General features: G+C 39.5%; 2 protein-coding genes across 2 annotated transcripts; both read left to right on the forward strand.

Annotated features, from left to right (window-relative positions):
- The first annotated feature begins 669 nt into the window (after window positions 1-669).
- On the forward strand, window positions 670-7000 carry LOC122400173 (tubulin glycylase 3A-like). The gene is made up of 13 exons (XM_043401486.1): window positions 670-825; window positions 1605-1796; window positions 2343-2555; window positions 2649-2776; window positions 3042-3315; window positions 3386-3599; window positions 3770-3860; window positions 4317-4487; window positions 5433-5686; window positions 5758-5954; window positions 6014-6274; window positions 6472-6687; window positions 6758-7000. Exons 1-13 carry the CDS (start codon window positions 670-672, stop codon window positions 6998-7000), a joined length of 2610 nt encoding a protein of 869 aa, XP_043257421.1.
- A 428-nt stretch (window positions 7001-7428) lies between these two features.
- LOC122400258 (tubulin glycylase 3A-like) lies at window positions 7429-14411 on the forward strand. The gene is made up of 14 exons (XM_043401612.1): window positions 7429-7572; window positions 9500-9968; window positions 10040-10522; window positions 10871-11037; window positions 11647-12055; window positions 12440-12573; window positions 12644-12736; window positions 12795-12970; window positions 13040-13178; window positions 13238-13451; window positions 13513-13603; window positions 13679-13849; window positions 13910-14166; window positions 14251-14411. Exons 1-14 carry the CDS (start codon window positions 7429-7431, stop codon window positions 14409-14411), a joined length of 3108 nt encoding a protein of 1035 aa, XP_043257547.1.
- The last annotated feature ends 249 nt before the right edge of the window (window positions 14412-14660 follow it).

Here is a 14660-nt window from a genome sequence, read left to right on the forward strand (position 1 = left end):
ACGCGGTCATGCGATCTTATCCAATCTCGCCGAATAGTTGGGGAGCTTTAAAACGCTTTCAGGGCGCACGCCTGCGGAATTCTAGATTCCATACACATGCCTCGTCTCTGTCCCCAATGATGTTCAGTCGGAGTTTTGCTTCCGTCTCGTCGATTCGCTGTTGCCACGGAGGAAACACGAATTTCTATCCACTCGAGGGATATGTCGTCTCTGATCATGCGATATCGAGGGAATCGTTCCGTTGATCTGTTTCTGTTCGAAGCGGTAATCATAAATTAGAGACCGAAGTCGCGTCCTCTCTGTCGAACAGCAGGATGTTGATGAGGGAGCTTCGAAGATTCAACAGGTATTGGAAAAAAGTTCCGTTGGCGTAAATCGACGGTTATGGACATTTGTTTATGGTGTCTTTGCTTCGAACGCGTGATGATATATTGATTTCAATTTTCTGTTGGAAATACCCCACTGTAAATAGCTACGACATAATTTTGTTTAACGAGATCACAGGTTGATAAATCGCTTTCCGAACTTTGCAAGCTGATCCAGGATAAAGTAACGTCGACTTCTTCGGGCCGGTCCTTCTATCAACAAAGACTATTGCAATGAAGCGAAATTGAAGATCAACCGAGTGCATCTAGAGCAGAGGGGCTCGCAGACTCGTAAGCGCACTACATGAATGCGAACGATGAAGCGCCATCGAATTTGGAGCCGACCAGCTCGGAAAAAGCGGACAAGAATGAAGCGAAAGTCGTCGAGCTTGAACCCGTCGAGCCTGACGCAAAGCCATCCAGTGATTCCAACGCGACGGACGCGAAAGGAACCGAAGGTGTGATTTAAAGAAGCCATTTTACAAAATTATTAGAACTACAGCCTGTTGTACCAAATTCAATGATATTAAATGCAGTCGCAATAACCCATTTATTACTCGCGTTAAATGTTGATCGAGAGAAACAATTTTTGTTTATACGAGTCGAAATATAAACTAAAAATAAACATTACTGTATAATCTAATCTTGAGATCAAATATTAAATTCATACAGAATTTTCTTCTTTAGAGTAGTTTATATATGATATTAATTATTAGGTACTGTGCATAGAGAGTACTTGTATATGTTCTGTACTGTAACGTTTCACTATACTCCTTCTTTCTATAATTCAATTTTTTGTCATAATTGTTAATGAAATTTAGTTGCATTTTTGTACACAAAATTTGTACAAATTTCTGTTTTTCAAAGTTTTTTTTAAAAACAAAATTACAAAGCAATGAAACAATATTTGAACAATGGAATATTACACACATAAATATAAAAACTTGATCTTTTTGTAAGTTGAATGAAAGTTAAAATATCGACAAATTTTACGTTAACCGATAGACAATATAAAGTGTAATGTTTCATTATTCAAATTTTGTTTTAGTACTAATAAATTCTCAAAAATGCAGTATCTTTGCTAATACATCGAAATAATCCAAGTTTAGCAATTGGTCGAAAATGTTTAATACGAATAATAAATGACTTATAACGACTAGATTCGAAATCGTTGAAATGTTTTTTTAAACTGGATAGAACCCCATGCATTGTGATTTCGGTTCTTCGTTGTATGCAGAGAAAGCTGGCCAGTCTTTGGTATTACCCCCGACGCTTCACGAACGATTCATGCGAATTAAACAAATGGTCAAGGACGCCATGGCTGCTCGCCACACGTTCATGATTTACGGAAGGGCCCGAGTGGTTCGCGAATCTATGCTGAAGAGGGGCTGGTGCGAGAAGTTCTTCCGAAAAAATCCCAGTGGTACTCGGATTGGTGCTTAGCCCTCTTTTCTAAGGGTCGTTTCATGCTAAACTGGACACTGGTTAGAGTAATGTTTTAGATTTTTATAAAACTACGACATGATATAGTCTTTAGTGATATTTAAACATACTTCAAAGGACTTTTCAAAATTTTTAAACAGTATTAACTTTCCCTCGATAAATTATATCCGTTGAACATAAATAAAAGAAATTTCTATTAACCATTTTTTAAAAATAAGAAAATAAGTTTGATAATTATTTATAAGGAGTTAGTAACATATATCATATTATTGTTTCAATGAAAGTAGTTCAGGTCGAACCTGCTCTTAGAAAACCAAATGATTTTTATTTCATACTCCCGGTGCCTTAATCGTAAGTATCAAGAAAAAGAGTTGGTACTTAAAAGTTTATAAAAATTTGTAAATATCCTTAAAGTCTACAGCATATCCAGGTTTCTACGAAATCCAAAATGCTACTCTAAAAAGTGTTCGATTTGGAACGAAACGTCTCGCAAGGCTCGGTAATATCGACATACGACCAATGTTTTTAGCCGACCATTTTACGGTGGATTCGAGTCCTGTGGCATTGCTGGCCGGCATCGGTGATTTGAAGGATCAACAAAGCGAACGACAATTGATATCTAGAATGCTCAGCAACCACACCGTCGACTTTCTCTGGAACACAGGATCCGAGTGGCCCGGCTGGCCATCGCAGGACAACAAGAACACGATTTTCAACAGATACTGTCGAGCGGGATTCACGTCGAAGGTATCTGAAATGGCCTCGAACGATTTCTGCCTTCGCGCGAATAGTACATCGGACGAGGATAATACATGCTTCTAAGAAAATCGATTGCCTTAGGTGGGCTTATGTTCGAACGTAAGACAAATGCACTGGTATTACGAGGCTGGAGTGGCGAACACCCTTTTCCCGCGATGTTACAACTTATGCCAGGGCGATCAGATGCATGCTTTCATCGAGGATTTTCGGTGAGAGAATTAACAAAAATCCCAAAAATCGTTTTATCAATCGCTTTCATCAATCTTCCTCAGATTTAAATGTGCTTTCCAACTAATTTTACCTGAGTAATAATTTGTTTTATATGCAGTTTTGGAAAAACGAAATACATATATTGGGAAAGATTAAAACATAATCAAGATATCCCATCTAAACTAGACCACCTAAATATCCATTATCTAATAAGCCACTTGAATTTTTACTTAAAGTATTCTAAGATCTATAATTTTCCGTTAGATTCACGTGTTGTCTGAGTTTGTTGAAGTGGTTGATGAGCAAGATCGCCACCGAAGGTGAAAACGCAGTTAGATCGCCAACCGGTACGATACCCCTGAAGGCCCTGGAGTTCGCAATTAAACGATGCAGCGATTATATCAGCGCCCAGTCCCACGAAGACATTGATCAGGAGTCGGAAAGAGTTTGGGCCCATCAATGGGACCAGTTTATCAGTTGGTACTACCAGGTTGTTCACGGTCAAGCTCTTTTCGTTCGGAATAGCGTGCCTTTTCAAGTAAGCGGTTGATCGAATCGTCGTCAAGTATCGACGGAGAAACGATATTAATTAACCATGGCGTGAACAGAAATTCTTCTTGGCAACGAAGCACATTTTGAAAAAGATGAGGAAGTATTGTCCGCAAATCGACATGGACGGCACTATGAACGTATGGATCATGAAGCCCGGGAACAAAAGTCGGGGCCGAGGAATCGTCCTGTTGAACAAACTGGAGGACGTCATGGCGAAGATGAATCCCTCGACCAAATTAGACACCCGTTATGTCGTGCAGAAGTACATTGGTAATCGATAGAATCTTCAAGTATGAGTATAGACCACAGCGTCGCGGCTTAAAGCAGTCAAATAGCCATTAGAACGATCGCGCTTTTTTAGGGAGTTCTCTAAAACCTTAAAAAAGTCATGACTACCAGGTACCACCAGTTCGATAACACCCTGTATTTTCCTTTCTTAGAGCGACCGTTGCTAATACACAGCACAAAATTCGACATCAGACAATGGTTCGTCGTTACTTGCGCTCAGCCCCTAACTTTTTGGATATACAAGTGAGTCTCAATTTATCAAAGTTAACCAGTCGTTCGTACATAGTTCTGCTAAACCATATGCATGCACGAATCGAACAAATAATTTGTTTCGTGATTTCGTGTCTCTGAATATCTAGGTCATTTAATCGGCGTACACAGGTCGCATTCGTCGTTAATTATCACCAATTTCATGCCCGGGTTCGTAACCAGGAAAAACACTGCCCCTTCATCCTATATTTAGAGCCACGACAAATCGGGCTGATTGCGAGCAAATCGTCCGCAGCCAATTACCGGTTATGAATTCGCCCCCTACGAAATTGATCTTTTCTAACCCAGTTTGCGTAAACCCCTATTGTCATGATGCGTCAGCTGTTCCTGGCGCAACGACACGTTTACGATCCGCCATACTTTCGGCCGAACATGAATTTCGGCAACACTTTCGAGAGAAATAATACAGATAACGTCGTCTTTTTCCAGGGAGAGTTACCTGCGATTCTGCTCGCAGAAATTTTGCCTAACGGACTTCCACGAATCGATTCACCTGTGCAATCACGCGATCCAATGCAAGTACACGAACTGCGGCGACAGAAACCCTGCGTTGCCTTCGGACAATATGTGGGACGTCACGACCTTTAAAGAGTTCCTCAAGTACGATTCACCTAATCCTAGAGTACCACTCTAAATTCGATATTTACCTGTAGGGAAGGTTGGACAAAACAGGGTACCTAGGATTTGACTGCTTGTCCTGAGTTTTCATATAGTAATTACTTGCCGTTTTTCGCAAACTTATTATTCAAAAAGAGCCAAATCTACTCAAAGAAAGTTTTGTTCGACTGGTAGGATCAAACGGGGTACTTACTTCAGTTAATAAAAGTTATTAAAAATCAATGTAAAAATGCCAAATTTCTATTTTTAAATGGTTTATACATAAGGTTTTAATTTATTACTATAAAAAAGTAATAATAACTCTATTGACAGTTTAAAAAGAACACGAATATTAGACACTTTTATTTTAATTTATTTTTATCAGCTCCACTGCACTCTTCGTAATCTCAATTTGCACAGTCTTCGCACTGTATCCAATCTTCGTTGCAAAAAAGACAGGCTGCATCATTTTCTTCATCTTCACTATTTACATCATCTAATTCCTGTTTATTGTCTGAGAATAATTTCCTTCTTATACTTTCCGACAATGTATCATTTTCTTGCTTTTCACTCTTCTGTTATCTTCTCTTTCCTCCACTCTTATTTTTCTACATATCAATATAACAACCCTGATGCCCTTGTCACATTCTGTACACCTTCGAGTCATAATTTCCCACAGTTTTCAATAAACCACCGTATAACAATATTAAAATATTTTTGCCAGCGTAATTCACATTTGAATGCAGCACAACTACATTACTTCTTGATAAAGATAATGTATGCATGGCACTGCAACGTACACTAGAGAGAGTTGAACGAATTAACTCCCAACCCGAAACGACGCTTGTGAGACACTAATGTTCCTAAACAAGAAGCATGATGCTCCAGGGTTAAATTTCATTACGAAATCAGCAGGCTGAAGTTTCTAACCGACGAAACTCCCAATAGGTCCCAGGGACATCATAAAGCGTGGGACGAGCTGATCTATCCAGGAATGAAGCAAGGCTTGGTCGGTACCCTGCTGGCCAGCCAGGAAGCCATGGATCGTCGGAAAAACAGCTTCGAACTTTACGGTGCGGATTTCATGGTCATGGAGGATTTCTCCGTTTGGTTGATCGAGATCAACAGCCACCCAGATATGAGCTACTCGAGCAAAGTGACGACGCGTCTGTGCAGACAGGTTCTGGAAGACACCATAAAAGGTCCACGAAGTGTTCGACTTTACAAGTCTCGAACGTGCCTCTTTTATTATCCCTCAATTTCGATTTTACAGTGGTCATAGATTTTCGGGAGGACAAAAACGCGGACACGGGACAATTCGAGCTAGCTTACAAGCAAAAAATGCCCAACTGTCAGCCGTATTTGGGCGCAGCTTTGTCCCTCCAAGGCACTCGCATCATAACGTCCGAGAAGAAACCTGCTCTCAGCACTCAGGACTCGAAAGTTAGCCTTGTATCGAAGTCTCCGATGGTGAGCAATAAACTGCACTCGAATTTCCCACGAGCACGTAAACACAATTGCATCCACAGACGTGTTTCGCGAAAAAAAAATCGATGGTGCACAATCAAATCGGTCCGGTGATCGTCGATCTGATCGAAGAATTGGAGATTCAGCTCGATCAGGAATTCTACGCGTATTACAAAGTGGAGTCGCCTAAGTTGAGACAAACGTTACCGTCAACGGCGCCGTTGAAATCCTTGAAAACGGCTGTGTTGGTCGATAAACAGGAATCGACCGCGAAGAGTGCTCCAGCTAATGGCTCCTACAACGCCAAAACGAAGTCACCCGGTGTGATTCAGGTAAAAATGATAAATACGATCAATGATGGAATTAGTGATGGGATTTGGAATGCTTTGAATTTATAAAATGAAAGAAATGAAAGAAAGAAGAATACTTCGAGTCTGTATTGCGAAGCGATTTGAAGTCCCACCACTAAATGGAATTATTTCACTAACAAGATTCGTGACTTTTCATCCGTATCTCGCAGAATAGTCGAATAAATGACAAAATCGGGAGTAATCAGAAAACCGTGACGCGGACACCCAGAAAATCGCGGGCTCTCACTGCATCGACGAACAACAACAAACCGGAAACCTCTCCCGCCAGACAAACTTTGCTCTCGAAGATTATAACTATTCAGAAACAAGCGCCGAAATTGACGTCGAAACCCGAGAAGCCTGCAATGAGACAAAATCAAAATAAGGTACGTTCAGTTTTCTCGTGGAATATTTACTCCTACTTGTTGACACTATACTCTTGTTGACGTTTATCAGATAATTAAGACGGCGGTGCGAGACGTGATTAAAAAGTACAAGAAAGGTGCTACATTGCCAGATATTCCACTGGAAGTACCTGCGCTATCCACTTCGTTAACAACACCAAATAAAGGCAACGACGCCATCGCGGCGAAAAATAGAAATCGCAACGTTCCAGCCAAAAATATTCGTCAAAAGAAAACCAAGGTGCTGACCGATATTACAGACATGTACGCTGTTGGCTTGAGGTTGACTAAATGAGAGAGAAAATGAAAATCTTTACGAATCCGCACTCGTTATTCGTTGTCTACGACTGTTGTTAGATTTGTTCTCGAAGTCTATATTTGAAATGTACCTGTGTACATGGCCAATAAAGAATTATCCTACCAATCGTTACCTTCGTTCAGTCTTTTATTTGTCGGATGGTTTCGGTTTGTGAAAAATTTAAAAAGAGCACCGTGTATGATCTATCGAAACAAAGCCCGATCAATTTGCACCTGGCATTATGTTTCGACGCGTTTAAATTTACCATCGTCGATGGCGAATTGCTTGAAGAAAGCAAAATCGTACCAGTGACAGTCAGGCAAATGGAGAATCCCCGTTATCCAGGTATCCTCCTTCGGGTTTTATGTTAGACTACGAAAAAATTCAGAGTTACACGTTGTTACTGACCATACTTGTCACGTGGAATGGAGTGCATAGACTCGTTTCCGACCTCTGGAAATCCTGCATACGCGGTGCAATCTTTGGCCGACGATAGGAACATTGATACCGTTCCCAAAAATGACAACTTTCAGTGCACGTTCTTTCGACAACCTAAGAGCAAGTTCGCGGTAAGTAAATGTATGTAGGTTAGCCCACAGATCGAACTGTCTCTATCTTTATCTTATCGTGGATGGCGGTCAGTTGAGAAACTATTCACTGAATTACTATTGATGGGCAGTATTGTATGCGTAAATATACGTTAGTTGATTATGGGAGGGATTAAAAAAGGCAGTCTAGTATTATCAGACGGCAGATTGGTGTAAAAAGCAAACTGCTTCTCCACTTATACACACTAATGCAAAGCCACCTTGTATATGAGTTTTAACGCTTCGTATAGCTTCGGGAATTCGAGAAAGAATACGACGATATAAATTTATCGGTCTATTAATAGCGTGGAAGATACTGCTCTTTAACACTAAACCTACTTTCATGTATATCCATTCCTACCATGATCGGTAAAATGACCAGTCTTTCTTTTTCTCTTTTACGAGGCAACGTACTTCTAATTTTTGTATTATATGTATAGAAAGTTGAATATTCGAATTTTTTTAATTTTCATCGGATACAAGATAAAACGTCCTCGAATACGAAATTTGTTCCAAGTCGATACCGTAGTTAATTCTAGAGAAAACAACGATTTAAGAAAAAATACTGGCTAGTAATTACGCAAACATCCTGTATTTAAATACATTTTCAATTAAATAAACAATTTATGGTCCAGTTTTATCGTACACTAGTCGTAAGATCAGTAGGAATTACTGAAACTTCTTTGGGTATGTAGAGTCAAAGTAAATGTTAAAATAAACATGGAAAACAGCATGAATAATAATAGTTGATATGCTCATCGGATAGAGGAGGAAATGCCCTTTAAAATGAGCGTTCGAACATGTCGATAGCTTTATTAGTTCCGGAGATATAGCGATTTTAGTTTCGCGTCGATGCGGTGGCTAGTTTCGGAGATAGGGTTTGTTTACGTTTCGTTGCGCGCTCGCGAGTTCATTGATCTCGCGCGCGCGACAATAGTAAACAGTTCGTAGTAAATTCTTGGAAATACTACGCTGCCGAAACTGGGTCACGGCAGCCACGTACGCGGGGTAGCGCCACGCACAAGACAAGGAGGTCCGACTCCGCTAGACGAAGACAGAGACAGTTGAATTAAAAAAATTACCATTTACATAAATTACGATATCTCCGAAACGGAAAGTCGGATCGACAAAAACCAAAAACCACTTTAAAGGGGTGGCTTTGCCGCTTCTAACAATACCTCAATAATTAATAAAACACTAATAGTTTCGAAACTGCACGCGTCTAAACTTTTACTATTTTTAATACGCGTTTAATAGCCTTTTCTAAGACGGGAAGCGAGAGACAGCGAAATTTAAAAAATTACCTTTTACATAAATTACGATATCTCGAAAACGGAAAGTCGGATCGACAAAAACCAAAAACCACTTTAAAGGGGAGGCTTTGCCGCTTCTAACAATACCTCAATAATTAATAAAACACTAATAGTTTCGGAACTGCACGCGTCTATAGTTTAACTATTTTAATACGCGTTGTTAGACTGTTCTAAGACAGTGGAAACTGTAGATTCTTTCCTTTCGTCTTTGCTATACATATATTTCCTATTTACATTAGACTTTAGAGGCTAAAATAAGACGAAAATCAAGAATACCAATTTGTTGATCGGGGCTTCGTTAACAAGTTATAAACGTTCAACGTTCCGACATTTAAATATAAAAATTAAATAGAGTCAATTTTGCATACACGCATATTTTGTTTTGATTCCGTTTTAATAAATAATAATGAATTTGGTACATTAATTATATGGAAAATATTAGTAAAAAAAAATTGGTCATGGAGAAAATAATTGAAATTCCCGGAATTCGAGATTCCGAATTTACGAATTTCCTAAAATTCTCGTCGAATCCCGAGAGCCAGGCATTACTTTTTTTGTCAGTTAGGTTCCCTTGACCTTGTTCGTTGCGATTGCAGGTCAAAAATGGCACCTGGCAGTTGTCGTACAGCAATCCAATATCGTCCAATCTTTCCGACAATTATACCGATTCGGACAGCGATTTCGCTGAAAGTATGCATAGCGAGCAATGGTTAGAAACGTTCTCGAAAAATTCTAGCCAGTACACGAGCGACGATGACGTTTCTCAAACCGAAACAAAGTATCTCGACGCGCCGAAAGTAACGTTTAACTCAACGATACGCGTCGATTCAAACGAAATCACGGGATACTGTCCAAGGAAACGACCAATAAAAGGGGACGAAGGAGAAAACGACGCAACTTCTGCGAAACTTATGAGATCGACGGAGGAGAGGGAATGTTCGAAGGAGGAAAACAAACCAGTTGACGAAGAGAACTGTGAAAACTATGAAAATCGGACGACGTTCGAGAATGGAACATTTCTGGAAGAACATGCGAATAATAGCAAACTCATGCGTGTACTCTCAGGTAAAATTTTGTGAAATTCAAAGGCGAACGCGTCCGTTCGGACGATAATTGGGATAATAATTATGTGGTAGCTACACGGAACGTTCTGCACGTGAACAAGAAATCCTACGAACTTGCGAACGTCGCGGCGAGCAACGAAGCTACGTCCAAAGAAAGGAAGACGATCGAGAGTAGAATTGTTAGGAACAAACGTTTGTTAAGTTCCATGAAAGAAGTAATTCGTACAATGGACGAGCCAAAACCGGGCTTGGAATCCGTCCAAAGCATTGAGCCGGGGAACCATATTGCGGAGACTACGGTCGCACGTGCAGAGGACGGTGAAAAGTCGGGTCGAAGTTTGAAAGAAATTTCAAACGATTCGGAAAATCGCGAGATGCACGGATCGATTTTTAAGAGTCCTAAATTAAAGAAACATTTGGACGAATCCATGCTGGAGGCTATGAAAAAATACAGAACATGCGAGAACACGTGGGAAAAACTGAAACGACAAAAGTTAGCGTTGCAAGATTTTCCTGAAAAAAAGAATCCTGTTTCCTGGCTTCCTCTTCAAAATTGTTTCGCATCGTCGACGTATCTGATTCACGTTTGACAGACCACGAGATAACTATGCTCACGTGTCATAATTGAAAACCGTGAACATGCAACGATATCGAACCCCGTTTATCGATTGTCGAAATGCAAACTTCAATTGGTGTATCACTTTTCGAGAAAAATTTTGCAAAATTGGCACGTGAAACGGGAACACCGAAACTAACTAAAATTTGGACGCGAAAAAGAAACTGAAATGAATAAAAAATGTTAAAATATACAAATTTATTGCCGGTTGTAAAAATGAACGATGCCTCGCCGAGAAGACTGTACGATTCTTTTGGAAAATAACGATCCAGTAAATTCGATTGCAGATTCTAAACATGGATTCTCGTGCGACCAGGAGAATTTCACAGAATCAGAAAACGAAGAATACAACGCGGAAAGTCAAAATGATACGAAGACTATTAACACGCGAAAATGGCAAATCACGTTAACCACTAAGGATTGCGCGATTAAAAAACGTTGTCAAGGTTGGCAGGTACGAAAAAGATATATCCTCAACCTATTATATAAATAAGATAATTATTTGATCAAAATTGTTTATTATTTAATGCACAGTTTAAAATTTATATATGAAAACTTTTTCTCACATTTTTATTATACAATTTTACAATTTTTTACGGAAATAAACGAATATCAGTAGTTTCTAAACAATCAGTCTAAAATGGTTCAGTTGATATGAATTTCCATATTCATGATAGTCATACAGACATGTGAATGCGTAGATCTTTCAATCATGAAAGCATTCAATTCTAAGAAAATATTGCAGTTATGAAAAATGTCTTTGAGTGCTTCTTTTGGTATCAAAGGAAGCTGTCTTCTTGCTCACAAATAACGTTTTCATGATAGTCATGCTAGGAGCCACGAAGTCCTGAACAGTGCATAGTGAAATAATCTTCTTCAAACATTCTGTTTAATAAATCTCAATTTCATCTTAAAAATTTTGTAAATCGCAGTATTATTTTTCAAACTAAAAATATTGAATAGAATACTTGACAACAACTTGTAACAACATGATCGAGGAGTGGACAAGTTACGCAATTTACTTTGTTAATGCAATTAATTATTTCGTCATGTTTCTTGTAAGATATATCCAAACGACACGAAAAAGGCCGAAGAAGTGTCGCAGCTAATTTTGAGACTCACCGACTCGAAGATGAACACTCGAACAATTACGGGCTCGGAGTCCGCGAAAACCGCGAATGCAGAGATTCTCTGCAATCGCGAAGATCTAGACGACCTTCTCGGGGAGGAAGACAAAGAAAATGAACATGGCCACGGCAAGATCGTCCTGAGGGAATATTTGAAGCTTCTGACCACTGAACAAGCGAAGATCAGTTTTATCCTAAAAATGCTGACGAAAGCGGTGAACGAGCATAAAATTTTTGTGATTTACAGCACATTTCCAGTGCTCAGGAAGCCTCTGAGTAAAAGAGGCTGGATCGAGAAGAGATCTATCAGGAGAATGCTCTCAATGTCTCCGGAAATGTCAGAAGGTGTTTAAGTTATTTCAAGTAGTTTTAAATCATATTTTTTTTCAAGTATAAGACGAACCTTCGTCAAAATCTGGCATATGTCCTTATAAAAGAGTTATTACCATATAAATTTATACTGAGATGATTTTGCAACATTTCAATATCTTTTTTACAGTTTACTTTTTATCTGTACGCTGTCTCATTTACTCCGTTAGTTTCATGAATTTTCAACGTTTTACGTAGACTAATATGAAGAACTTTAATATCTATTTCTGTACATATTTTCCTTGTATCGTTTCAAAACGATAATTTATCTTGAAGGCAGAAATTTTCATTTTGTTTTAGGGGATCGTCATCCGAAAAATGTTGAAACTACTGCTCTTTGAATATGTTCTTTGCTTTCAGCTGGTCTGGAAACGATCGAAAAACTATTACGTTGCCCCGCAGACTTTATATGGTACACCACTAAAAGAGCAGCCGTGAGAGCAGACGAAAGGACAATAGTCAATAAATTTTCTGGATGCTACTTCACGTCGAAGGTCACTTTTGTCTACGATTTTCTATTCATCGTCGTGTCGCAACACGAAATTAACGTCGCGACAATTTCAGGTCGACATGTGCAATAATTTGGAGAACGTTAGTTGGTTCTACGAACCTGGCGTGTCGAACATTCAATTCCCACGGTGCTACAATGTTTATCAGGTTCGTAAATAAAGTCTGTCGCGTTAACACTTTAATGAAAACTGTTGTGTTAATGTAGCCTGCACAGATCGAGGAGTTCGTACAGGACTTTTACATCACGGCCTGTATGGGAATTCTCAAGTGGTTCTTATTTCTGGCCAGCGTGGCTGGACCGAACGCCACTTGGTCTTCGAATGGCTCCGTGCCCATATACGCCATTTTGTTCGCTCTCGAAAGATGCACAGACTATATAAGGTTCGAGAAAATTAAATTGGGAAATTCGATTTCTCTCGAGCGAATTCACGAGTAAGATTAAAATTACAGTGTCTGCTCGCACGAGGACATCGACAGACGAGATCGCGTAGAAGTATCGAACTCCGATTGGAATCAATTTCTGACATGGTACGATCGATTTCTGCACAAGCGCGAGGTATTGCAAAAAAGTGACGGAATAGATATCGAGGTACGGCATAAATGCAGCTAATTATCGAAACGATCGTTATAACGGACACTTTATGCTAGGAACTCGTCCCATACACGGCGAACACGCTTAAGGATATGATACAGTGCCGACCTCAAAGTCGCATTGATGGAATGCGGAATGTCTGGATTATAAAACCAGGCGATAAAAGTTTGGGAAGAGGTATAGTCCTTAAGAACTCGTTAAACGATATCCTGGCCAAGCTGAATCAGTCTACGAACGAATGCATGCAATACGTCGTGCAAAAATATATAGGTGAATTTCTCGGTTGCTAATAGCAATTGTTATTTTTTGTTGAACCATTTATTATTTTTAGAACGACCCTTGCTCGTTCACAAAACGAAAGTCGATGTTAGACAATGGTTTCTGATCACCAGCACGCAACCCCTCGTCGTCTGGATGTACAAGTATCGATATTAATTCCCCTCCATTCTTTAAATTTATCATTTACCAATTCCCTCGGTTAACCGTTTACTTTCAAGGGATATTCTGCTGCGTTTCGCGTCGAAAGATTTCACGCTCGAGAATTTCCACGAATCGATCCACTTATGCAACACGACCGTGCAGCTGAAATACAGGAAAACATTGCGACCGAATCTACAAATACCCAGCGAACTTCACTGGAATCTTCAGAAGTTCAAAGAATACTTGAAGTATGAATTTAATTCCGCACTTGAGATACGAGTCGGCTACTTTATTATTCTTTTCCGCAGGGCTACCGATCGGGAATCGGCTTGGGAGAAACTCATCAAACCAGGTATAAAACAAAACTTGGTAGGGGCACTTCTAGCGTCTCAAGAGAATATGGTGAATCGAAAAAATAGCTTTCAATTATACGGCGCCGATTTCTTGATAATGGACGACCTTTCGGTTTGGCTGATCGAGATCAATACGAACCCCCGATTGCACCCCCCGAGCAGCTCTGTTACAGAGAAACTTTACCCGGAAGTTATAGAAGACACGATGAAAGGTAATGAAATGAAATTGAAATTTTGTAATTTACAAACTATGCGAAGCACGATTTAATTAATTGAAAATTTACGTATATTAAAAGTGGTTATAGATCGACGCAAAAACAAGAAAGCACCTCGCGGTAAATTTGAATGCATTTTCAAGCAACGTAATCCATTTTACGGCAATATTCTTGGAATGGCGGCGACCCTCGGTATTCGAGGCAAGGCCTTACTTTCGCCGCAGGCTCCATCGCGAAAATGATAAATTCTTATAAGTGACCCACCCAGATGTAAAAAAAAAAGAAAGTAATTAGGAAATATAAAACAGTAAAAGGTTTAATAAAAACGTGTTTATTTTACAAACAATGTCGTAGGTATACAATCCTATATGAACAGATGGTTTGTTTCTGTGGTATTAATACACATCTATACACGACTGCGTACAAGACACTTGTTCATGGTTGCATTCATACGTCTCTACACGTACAAAATCCATTCGACAGGTCGTTTG

Source organism: Colletes gigas, unplaced genomic scaffold, assembly GCF_013123115.1.
Source record: "Colletes gigas isolate AHSC1104 unplaced genomic scaffold, ASM1312311v1 Colletes_gigas_Sc00016, whole genome shotgun sequence".
NCBI lineage: Eukaryota > Metazoa > Arthropoda > Insecta > Hymenoptera > Colletidae > Colletes > Colletes gigas.

What these genes read in the sequence shown, in the direction of transcription:
- LOC122400258 (XM_043401612.1), top strand. Translation starts at nt 7,429, where the DNA reads ATGGAGTGCATAGACTCGTTTCCGACCTCTGGAAATCCTGCATACGCG. An exon ending in AACGTTGTCAAGGTTGGCAG is followed by an intron (nt 11,038 to 11,646) that starts GTACGAAAAAGA and finishes GTTTCTTGTAAG; the next exon opens with ATATATCCAAACGACACGAA. An exon ending in CGTCGTGCAAAAATATATAG is followed by an intron (nt 13,452 to 13,512) that starts GTGAATTTCTCG and finishes TATTATTTTTAG; the next exon opens with AACGACCCTTGCTCGTTCAC.
- LOC122400173 (XM_043401486.1), top strand. Translation starts at nt 670, where the DNA reads ATGAATGCGAACGATGAAGCGCCATCGAATTTGGAGCCGACCAGCTCG. An exon ending in GGAATAGCGTGCCTTTTCAA is followed by an intron (nt 3,316 to 3,385) that starts GTAAGCGGTTGA and finishes TGGCGTGAACAG; the next exon opens with AAATTCTTCTTGGCAACGAA. An exon ending in CTAACTTTTTGGATATACAA is followed by an intron (nt 3,861 to 4,316) that starts GTGAGTCTCAAT and finishes GTCTTTTTCCAG; the next exon opens with GGAGAGTTACCTGCGATTCT.